Here is a 12,096-nt window from a genome sequence, read left to right as displayed (position 1 = left end):
ACTAATCTCTCGCACTAACACAATAGCCATTCATACAAGGATCACACTAACCTCCTGCATTGGCACTATGAGATTCCATTTATCACTCATCTAGCCATTCATATGGGGTTGTACTAATCTCTCGCATTGGCATGATAGCCATATTCATAAGAGGATTGCACTAACATCTTGCACTCTCAGTACGAGATTGTATCTATCACTCATCTAGCCATTCATATGAAGTTGTACTTGTTGGTTACCAAAACCGTAGATTGGAATTCTATGAGCCTTGCTTGCTCGATGTTGGGATATCCAACCGGTTAAGGCCAACTTGACGGGATTGGTCGACTTGATCGAAATTCCCTACGCTTTCGGCTGTGCAAAACCAAGGCAAGTGTACTTGATCCAGGACAAAACACTTAGATCCAAGACGCTTATAGCAAATTGATTAGAACGCAAATGTATTGGAATTTTTTCTAATGGCAAGAACTATAGAAAAACTTTAAACTTGAAGATTATGAATTAATAAATAAATGTGATAATATTTTAAAATAAAAAATAATTATAAAATAATGTAACAAATGAATATATTAATTTTTCAAAGGAAAGAAATGAAATAGTTGCCAACATATGGATCATGAATCAAGAGTAAAAGACCAGTGCTTATTTAAATGGGCAATCAGAGTCAATATTATTAGTTGAAACATACAACTTTATAAAGTTCAATATATTATAAACAATTTTAATAATTCAGACGTGACGGATCAAGTACATGAATGCAATTTTAAACTAGTCTAGGATGCACTTTAACTCCTGCAGAGACAAACTAGACAAAAATCCAAAAATAATTAAATATTTCACAATAGTTATTATGTTTATCAAATTTAAAATGCAATAATGACCTAGTCCACTTATCCGAATATTAAAATATTAATAGAAATTAATTAAAAAAAAATTTATAAACGACAACTTAATAATCATTTAAAACTCCAAAATGTAAAATAAATAATTATGCTAGAAATAAAATCGCAACAAAGACACTCCTTATAGATGATCTATCTATTGCACTTCAATTCCGGAATCACATATAAATTTGCTCGACAATCCAGAACCCACAGGCTTAGTTCAAAATTTCATTTATTTACCATTGAAAAAATAAAATATATCAAGTGCATATAGTATATGTAAAAATTTAAAAATGAATATGACTTATATTGATTGTTTTTCAAGAATGAATTGACCATACATTTATAGACTAAGGTGTGAGTGAAAGAACACAACCACTCAGGCGCCTAATCCTTAAAACTACCCGATAAAGTGAAGGAATTAAGATATAAAACTTCCTTAATATAATTTTATATATATAATAAAACCCTGTGCTAAGCTTATGTGATGTATCACGTAAGTGCTGAGAACACCTGTATTTGCCAAGAGCACGTTTATATTGCTCTTTTCTTCCGCTGTATATCTCCAGATCTCTTCGAATATCAACATTTTCTTCAGATGCATCCGATGCCGGATTCTATCATTCCATACGTTACATATATTCAGCCCTCTAGAATGACTGTATTATGCTTGCAGACTCCACACTCCAGACCCGCATGAGCTTCTCCTCTGTTCTCCTCTGGTATGCGCCGTAATTCTAAATGAAAGGGCTCCACGGGAATAGCGCGACTTCAGATGCCAATACATGATCTTCGTCAACATACTCCATCCGCCCCTAGTGCTCTATACAACGTTTACGCTTCCTGCAAACAAAGAAAGCAAAGTCGGAAATAAAAAAGGAGGAATGATTTAGAACTCCTTTCCTAAGCAAATCGTTCCAAGTCTTTGTTTCTCCATAATAATAAGTATTAGTTTCAAATGTCTCTTGCTCCTGATATCTAACTGGAAATCCTTCGAATCTCTCAGAATTAATTCTATTTATTCATGCTAGCGTGGACACTAGATGCCTGGAGATATTCAACGATTTCTTTCTGCTATATCCTTAATATGACTAACGATAGGCCTGCGATCTGTATCAATTCAAGGCTTGGAAAACATCTGTGTGTAAATATGATACTTTGAAAGAATTTTCTGAATCAAGACCAAAATTATGAGCACAAACAGCAAACTGCTGACACCTTCTTCACTTAGGCACTTCAAAATGATAATTGAAATTCATACACTCCCTAATACAATCCAAAATTAACTCAGAGGTCATACGCATTGCTGAACCTGATATGATGATTGAATCTACCCAATATGACTATAATCTGCATCAGTTATGGGTGCAGAGTCAAAAATGATTAAGTACATGGCTTTTAAAACTTACTCCCTCCATGACCTCATACTCCCACTTGTGTATACTTGCTCTTATGCTTTGTAATGATCTTTGTCCTCACTGCTGCTAAATAAGATCATCGAATATTTTGATATTGGAAGAATCATCAAATACATGAACAATCAGAACCTGCTTGAGACTTTTAAGACGGTGAAATGAGTGTCCCTATTACATTTTCCATGTATGGTACTCATATAGGTGGTTGATCTGGAACTCAGTATCTAACTTGCTTTCTTTCCACATTGTTGCTTCATCAAGACATAAAAAAGACCCATTCCATAATGTCATAAATGGAAGCAAAAATTTAGAGCTCCATCAGTACTAATCTCTCGCACTGGCATGACAACCATTTATACGAGGATTGCATTAACCTCTCACAGTGGTACTATGAGATTCCATCTAGCCATTCATATAGTGATGTCCTCAAACACTGCACTAGCACATAGCCATTCATATAGAGATGATTGTAGACTCTATACTGACACTATGGAGATTTCAATCAATTACTTAGATCCATAAAGAATTATACTAATATCAATTGATTTTTTATATTTAACAACCAAAATATCAAATTATTAAATATCTTTTGGATGCTCGTACATATTTTAAATGTTATTATACATAAACAAATACTAATATACATACATATAACATATTATTGTCATATATCATACAATAATGCAAAGAAAGAGAACTTAATATACCTTATCATCTTAATTATACCATCGACGTGCTAGTTATTCAACTCCCTTCTTATCCTCTTTAGCCTTCTTGCTGCTCCCATAATAATCCACTTTATGTAATATTTTCCCTTTGTTTATTGCATGGGTCGCCCCCCACTTCTTGTTCCATCGAATGGAAAAATGTATTTTTTTTTGTTATTATCCTCCTCATTATGCATAGCTTGTATTTATATGTATTCCTCCATTAAAACTTCCACTGTCCTTTTTATAACTTATGTGGCCTTGTTATGGGACGTGCCTTTTTTAAAGCTAATGACTTCTTACGCCCTTATTTATTTAATTATTTATTAATAACTATGATTTAATAATATGTTTTACCCCTATCTAATATTATTCACTTTATTATAGTAAATGTGCATTGATCTATGATAATTTTTATATTAATCAATTAATGAAAATGGTTAACTAATTTTATCATCATTAATTACTCAATGTAATTGATGTGGATAGTCAATATCTTTGAACATGTGAAATATTTATTTTTATTCGTTGAATATATTATATATTATATATCATTATTTTTATTTATTAGTCAATTTTTATTGTATTGATGAATATTATTATTAAATATGTTTAGATAAGGAATTAAATAATATATATTTAAAAACATTTATATTAATCATTTGTTAATATAAGGTTATTACAGTTCGCCCTTCCCAATTCTGCTTGTCCTCAAGCAAATATTAAATGATTGGAGAGACTTATTTATTATATTCAACTATTCTATTTCAATATTGATAAGTAGGATATATTTTTCACAAAGATCCAAATTGTGATAGTGTTATTGATATTGAATTTGATATATGTTTTTGCCAAAAATAAACTTTAGAAAAGTTCTCACAGCATTTAGACTATTGCCTAATGGTGCTTATTTGAGTTCACCCCAAAACCATGTTTGTAGGATAAAAAAGTATTATATAATTGATTTATTCTTATAATTATATATTGTAATTGATAAATTTAGAGTCTTTAGAATAGCTTTTTCGTTGTTATCATTTTACCCTACAAGATGGCAAGATCATGCTCTGATACCATTGTAAAGTCGTCACTAGCTAGCACAAGTAATACCTGCAAAACAAATTTCAAAATTTATACAATAACTATTATACCCTCTATCTTAATCCCAGCCTTAAAGACGTCTGCAGATCGGGTTTCCTAATCCTTGGTTATTCCATTGTCTTCTCTAGAGTGCACCCCTTAAGGTTCTTTATGGATGAGACATCCTCTATGCAAGGCTAATCACATACGCATATGTTGACATCATCAAAATATTGTGGCCATTATTTAATTCTCATCTAGCTATTCATACTGGGTTGTACTAATCTCTTGCATTGACATGATAGTCATTCATACAACAGATCATACTAACCTCCATTGGCACTATGAGATTTGATTTATCACTCATCTAACCATTCATTCAAGGTTGTACTAATTGCTCATACTGGCATGATAGCCATTCATACGAGGATTGTACTAACTTCTTGCACTGACACTATGAGATTCTATCAATCACTCATCTAGCAATTCATACGGGGTGTACTAATCTCTCGCACTGGCAGGATGTCTATTCATATGAGGATTGCACTAACCTCTTGCATTGGCAAATTGAGATTCCATCTAGTTATTCATATAGAGATGTCCTCAAACTCTACACCAACACGTAACCATTCATATAGAGATGATTGTAGACTCTATACTTGCACTATGAAAATTTAAATCAATTACTTAGATCCATAAAGAATTATATTAATATCATTTGATTCTTTATATTTAACAAACATAATATCAAATTAACTAAATATCATTTTGAATGAGTATATACTTCAAATGCTATTATACATAAACATTAATATATATAAAATATTATTGTCATATATCATATAATAATATGAAGAAAGAGAGCTTAAGATGCCTTATCCTCTTAATTATACCATCCACGTGCTAGTTATTCAACTCCCTTCTTATCCTCTTTAGCCCTTTTGCTTCTCCCATAATAATCCATTTTAGGTAATCCCTTTGTTTATTGCGTGGGTCCCCCCCTACTTGTTCTATTTAATGGAAACACTTTTTGTTTTGTTATTATCCCGCATTATTCATAATTTGCATTTATATGTATTCCTCCTTTATAATTTTCTCCATCCTTTGTATAACTTATGTGGCCTAATTATGGGACGTGGCTTTTCTAAAGCCGATGACTTCTTAAGCCCCTATTTATTTGATTATTTAAAAATAACTATGATTTAATAATAAGTTTTACCCTTATCTAATATTATTCTCTTTATTATAGTAAATGCGTATTGATCTATGATAATTTATATATTAATCAATTAATGAAAATGGTTGATAACTAATTTTATTTACATTAATTAGTCAATGTAATTGATGTTGAAAGTCAATATTTTTGAACATATGAAATATTTATTTTTATTCATTATATGATATATCATTATTATTCATTAGTCAATTTTTATTGTATTGATGAATATTATTAAATATGTTAAGATAAGGAATGAAATAATATATATTTGAATACATTTATATTAATCATTTGTCAGTATAGGGTTATTACAATATCTTGCCTCAACTAAAGGCCTTACACCCCTACTATTTTTTATATTGTTCATAATTGCCTAGACCACATTCGCATTACCCACCATCTATATGGATTCAATAAAGATTCTGAAAATAAACTTTGCATCTTTCACTTCCCCTTCACAATCAATCACCCTAAAAAATGTTCCTCCTTTGGGGAACATTGTGAAAACATTTATTAATGGACGGTTTTTTCTATCTTGCCATCCTTCCAAAATAATAGAATTGCCTTTTTCAATTGAAGAATCTCTAATTGGTTTCAATGAGGTCTCTGCAAAATTCCTCACTTTGCAATAAGGTGGTACACACCTTTTCAAACCTAGGATTTGTGAAACCAAGAGGTGCACGCAGCACTATTTATTGGTGACACCATGCCAATATGGTGATCTTACCAAGTTGAATGGAAGACCATTGGATCGATGCAATGTGCAATTTCTTGTTCAGCAATGTCTCTTACCTCCATTTTAAATGCCTTGTCCAATGGACCACTCTAACATGTGGGAATTTCATCTTCGTCTTTTGTGGAGGGGACATGCAAGAAAGGATGTATGGAGGCTACTACTGTATCAATGTATAAATTCATGTTTTTTTTCTTTATGACAGGATAAGCAACTTGTTTTGCTCTTGCAACGATTTTATCAGCAGCTTGTTCTTTCACGAATGCCGCTATTTGTGTGGGAGACCCCTTCTCATCTGGATCTGCACATATTCCCATCCCCTTACCAACAGGGCTTATAAAGTGTAAGTTTCACTTGAGAATATGAGCAATTGTTCTATATTTTACATAAATTACACTCGTAAATATATCCCCCATCTCCTGCTATTTGTGAAATCCTTGTGGCATTTCTCCATGAAGGGGATACTTGATCAATTTTGAATTTTTGGTTTCTTTTCCCACCCACTTTACTTTGACTACTGGCCGTTCTTGCAATCTGATTTCTTGCTATTATAAGAAGTTACATAAATTTAAATTACAAAAAAAAAGAGAGGCAAGCATACGAGTGCAAATAAAGATGCAAACACATTATAACAAAGAGCTAAACTTGTTTCTCTTTTTCTTTAATATTTTTTTTGAATTTTTCTGAAAAAGTTCATCACATACTTGAAAACATTCATCAAAATCTTTAAAAAATCCTTATAAAACTCAAGAATAGGTTCAGATGCTTACATTAGGCGCTTAGATCTCCTTTGTGGGAGCTATTTGGCACCCATGAGTGAATGCCTTCAAAAATAATCACCTGCCCTTTGAAATGCCAATATGGAGTCTGAATGAGATGAGAGCAAAATAGCAAACTAAATATTATGTTTTTACTATGGATGGCCTCATAAAGGGCTGTTTTAGGGTTTCAGGGGAAAAAATAATTAAAAAGCACTTTATGCAATGTTTTTTAAGTCAATAAAACATCACCGAGTGCAGATGCTTCCAGATGTGCTTTGCATGAACCCAAAATGCAGATCTGCACTTGTGGATACACTTCAAATGTGCTTGGTGCGTATTACTATGGATGCCCACACGGACCTCATCCAGACCTCATCCAGTTAGTACACCTGGACTGGAGCGCATTCACATCCAGTGTGCAGCCTGCTGCTGTGCATCCTCATCTTAGAATTTATTAGTCTAATACTGTGCATTTTGAGGCGTGCAATAAACATTTAAGTACATACTTGAAGTTATATATCATGCATAAGGTCTAGGATGTTTTAGATGGTTTTCAAACCTTTTGCGTTGTAATGTGAATTCTAGTTTTTGAAGAATCTCATAATTTTTTAACCAGTCAAATTTCAATCATCAGCAGTTTTCAGTGTGCTCTGGGTTTTTAAATTTTGATTTGATAGTTTATGAATAGAATTGAGTGCTTTCAGACTTGCACTATGCCTCATTTATACAAGCTATTCTTCTATTGTTTCATTGTTAAGCTGATTTATTCATGGTACATGGTTCACTTTGGTGTTATTGCAGTAGACTTCGTTTACAGTTGACACTTTATGCCTGTACATATCGACAGTTAATTTTTCTATACGATGTTTGTAATGCATTTGATCTAAGTTGTAACACTTTGGATGTTAGTATCACCAGTGATCTCAACTTTGCATTTTGTCGTAATTTCACTCACCACTGAATCAGTGGAAGTGACGATGCTTTGTGATTGCACTCTGTTGAATAACTGTGAAGTGTCTGTGTTTGTAATTGCACTTCATTGAATAAGAGAGAGGTACATGTGCATAAGTGAGAGGTGCTTATGCTTTGTGATTGCATTCCATTGAATAAGCAAGAAGTTCTTGTGGACTTTGATCGCACTCCGCTGAATAAGTGCTGAGTGTCTATGGTTATTGTCTTAGTTAACCTAGTTCGTCACTTTGCCCTCCGAACCAGGTTTGGGTTCAAATGAGTACCTGGTTTCATCCAATACGCCAAAAATACTTGCAGGGTTCAATCTCTAGGAACATGGTTTGAACCTGGGCGAATGTGTCCCAAGCAAAAACGAACCCGGGCGAATGTGTCATAAACAGGTCGAATTTGCAGTGAAGCCCGTCAAATTCGGCCCTGCAGACGGCATTTAAATTGTTGTTTTGAAATTATTTTATAGTTTTGAGCTCCAAAACCCTATAAAGTGAACATAAATGGCTTACAATTGAAGATTTTCATACCCATACTATTATTGCTGCTGCTGATCCAATTGGCCTTAGCTCTGTTTACCGAATAGGTTAATTAAAGAATGCACACAGACAATGAACACGAACAGCAGTACTCTTTTATTTGCATATGCCAATAGATTACATAACTGGTGATAAGATAAGATGATTTACAATGATCCCAGACGGGGTATAAATACTTTTCGCCGAACTTTCCAGAAGAGGTCCGTCGGCTACAAAACAATCCTAATCTACTCGTCGGCCCGTCGGCAACAAAATCATTACTGACGACAACACCCTGTTGGCTACAAAATACACAATCCGCCAAATGTTTACTGCATAGGTTAATTAAGGAATGCACACAGACAATGAACACGAACAGCAGTACTCCTTTATTCGCATATGCCAATAGATTACATAACTGGTGATAAGATAAAATGATTTACAATGATATTAGACAAGGCATAAATACTTTTTGCCGAAACCTCTAGAAGAGGTCCGTCGGCTACAGAACAATCCTAATCTACCCGTCGGCCCGTCAACAACAAAATCTTTACCGACGACAACATCCTGTCGGCTGCAAAATACATAATCTGCCGACTACAAGCACTGTTGCCGAGTCAACTAATGTTGAAGAACTAGGAGGAGGAGAAGAAGAAGATGAAGAAGCAAAAGAAGAAGAAGAATAGTAATACATTTCTAATGCATTAGTTGAAACTTGAACTTGAAACAATGATACTTGAACTTGCTGGTATAATTCATGAATCATGATTTAATTTTAATGTTTTGAATCTTTGATGTTGAACTTGAATTATATTATGGTATGATCACGATTCATGATGCTATGATTACAAGTTTAAAGTTTATGCCTATGGTGTTTTTGTTGTTTAAATGATGCTATGCGACATTCTAATTTAACTTATGCTTCTTGGCTTCATAAATATGTACATTTATAATTTTTACATGTTATACAAATGAACTCACCTTTCCAAAATTTTGTCGTACTAGTGAATTGGTTCTTCGAATTGAACTCGAACTAGTAACTAAGCTTAGTTTAATTGCATACTACGTTGAATAAGCATGAAATTGTTTCTTTTCTGTTCTTAATACTTATACACTCCACTGAAGGAGTGAAGTTTTAGCCACTATTGTTGTCAAGTGTGTTTCTTGCAAGTTGTTGTATTGTAGATAGTTGGTAGGTTCCTATACACAGTACCCTCTCTTGTTTCCCATCTTAGGAAGTGGGTGATCAAAAGTGATAAGGACAATGCATCGTAGCTTCAATTCAATTGATAAATTTTAAGAAAGTTAGGTGTAGTTATGCTGTTGTACAAGCCACAAAACATGTTTTAATATTTTAAAAGGGTAAATTTTTTTAAAAGCAACTCTTGTACTTTTATTCCTCAACTACCATACCACTTTATCCTATAGCAGACTTAAGATAGCTGGTATTTTAGAGGTGTCTGTGTGGCCAAACTTAAGACTATTACAGCATAAATTAAGCACGAAAAACCATATATTTCTGATAGTTCATTTTTTTGATATAATATGAAACTGCAAGGGATCACTGATCTCCAGAAAGATCTAATTATTCATGCTCTTTTGAATGCAGAAATATTTGGAAAAGTTTCAGAGCAGTGGAAAAATGTAGATGTTGGTGTTATGGTATGTGGACCACAAAGTTTGGAAGCAAGCGTGGCAAGGGAATGCAGATCATATAACTTGAAAAATTCTGAAAATAGAGTTGTGTTTCATTTCAACAGTCATAGCTTTGATCTGTGATTCTATAACTAAGAGCATTTGATTTCTTGTGTTCTATACCTCTATTATTGTTGTCTAGAATCTATATTGTGTATCTACCCCATAGACTTATTTCCTAGGGCACCGTTCCGGACTTAATTTCTTAGTTCTATTTATGCCAAATAGTTCTGTTAGGTATTAAATTCAAGAAAATCAAATTGCTTGGATATTATCTATAAATGCCACTCTCTATGTAAAGATATCAGTGACAATAAAATATTGACATAATAACTGTGTATATATTTATAATATAATTCTCATTTTGTTCATCTTAGCAAATCCCCATTAGAGGACACTAGGGATCTATGTCAAGGTAATACTGAAAAATATGCATGCTTGAAGTCCTCGCTCATGATATATTTAAGATATAGGAGAGTTGGCAATAGTTGTAGGATAGATTAGTTTCTTTAGGAGGATAGTAGTGCACCTTTATTTTAAGGAATATTTAGTTTGTCTTGAATCTCCACAAGATATGGGAATCAATGATTAAATTTGAAGGCCTTTTCTGTTTCCGAAGGGAAGATCTTTAACATAATCCATCTAGAAATGTCTTCTAGGCTAGGACTTTGACAGTGCACATGGGTGAAAAGATGGCTTGTCCATAAGGTGAACACAGTTAAGTAGTACTGAATTTCATGGTCAAAGTGAACATTCAAAACTCTTTCATATTAAGATACAAATTCAGAAAACAAGTTTTTGTGCAAAGAGAGCTTTTTGTCGAAGATATTGGCTAAAGCGTAAATCTTACCAAGGGGAGATGTCGAATGAGTTGACTAACAGACATAAGTTGATTCTAAATGATCATCATAATTTTTTAAAAATCTATTGAATCAAGTTAATATAAGTTTGCGTCTTCCAAATGAGTGTCAAAAAATACCAAGACATGGATAAAGATCAGCTCCAAAGAGCATATCACCTAAGCTTGGTTCCAGCCTCAAAGGAGCACAAGTCACTAGAAGTGTTGATAAGAAATAAAGACATTGAACTGTATTTAGCTTTATAAAATAAATATTTCTGTCATGGATCGGTAGCATTAAAAGTTCATTTTTCCTTTAGAATGAGTAAACTGTCTTTCTCATTATCAATACAAAAATCAACAATTGAACCAGGACTCTATTTTGTCACATCAGAAGTACCAGGACTATCATCACTAGTAACATGTTGCTTCATCTCAAAGAAGTAGCCAGCCAGCAATTACAGGCCCCTTGATATCCTTGCCAATTATGTGTCTTCCTCTACATCCAATTTTTCGATAGATTCATAATAGAAATAAGCTCTGAAAGAGGTAATTGCATCTTTTAGACCAACTCTAGGAAAGCTATCAACGAGCATCTAGATTTCATGTCCTTAAAATCATATCATAAACCTTGTAAACTACTTTGATGGGCTCATTGTGTACATTTTTAGGAGTAGAGGCTACAAAGATTTGTTGTTAAAAGTGCTCATTATACGTCACATTCCAACTATGCTCTTCTATCTCAAGCATGTCATCTATCCTTGTATAGTTGATTCCTTTATATAACAAGAGCTGTAATCAGCTTGAGTCCCTGCCTAATGCATGAGATGTGGATGTAACATGGTGCAAAGTTCAATTTGAATGAGTATGAGTGATTAATAAGAAATGATTATAGTGTCTTAACGAAATAGGATTCTCCTTTACAACCATCTTCCTATCAGAAAATCCAGTTCTCATTAATTCAAATGAACCAACAGTACTTATAAAATTAAACACTCACGACATTTTCAATATGCATGAGAGTAATATGGGAACAACTCACATAAATAGACTAAAACAAAAAGAACATGATTCCCTGAAACAGAATTATGATGCTTACGATCGACTTTTTAATACACAAGGAGTCATATTTCAGTAGGAATAGAAATACAAAAAATCAAAAGTATAAAAACAAAATAATTATTTGAAGAGGATTCCAAGGAAGAGTAAAATAAAATACTCAACTTTGAACAAATATCGCATAAGAGTACATATTGAGACTAAATTAGTTAGCAAAGGTCATAATTGAG

The 12,096-nt window shown here is 33.1% G+C and overlaps 1 protein-coding gene across 1 annotated transcript in view; it reads left to right on the top strand.

Moving 5' to 3' along the window:
• LOC149567702 (ferric reduction oxidase 6-like) overlaps window positions 1-10,340 on the top strand; it is a 116,099-nt gene extending 105,759 nt beyond the window's left edge. The window contains exon 9 of the mRNA XM_089820962.1: window positions 9,884-10,340. Within this exon, the coding sequence (XP_089677088.1) occupies window positions 9,884-10,053 (170 nt within the window). The 3' untranslated portion in view covers window positions 10,054-10,340. The remainder of the gene's footprint in view (window positions 1-9,883) is intronic.
• The last annotated feature ends 1,756 nt before the right edge of the window (window positions 10,341-12,096 follow it).

The sequence above is a fragment of the Cupressus sempervirens genome, chromosome 3, assembly GCF_028749045.1.
Source record: "Cupressus sempervirens isolate cs-2001-9-10 chromosome 3, ASM2874904v1, whole genome shotgun sequence".
In the NCBI taxonomy this organism is placed as follows: Eukaryota; Viridiplantae; Streptophyta; class Pinopsida; order Cupressales; family Cupressaceae; genus Cupressus; species Cupressus sempervirens.
The sequence above is the reverse complement of the archived record's forward strand: the minus strand, read 5'-3'. Positions and strand labels throughout refer to the sequence as shown.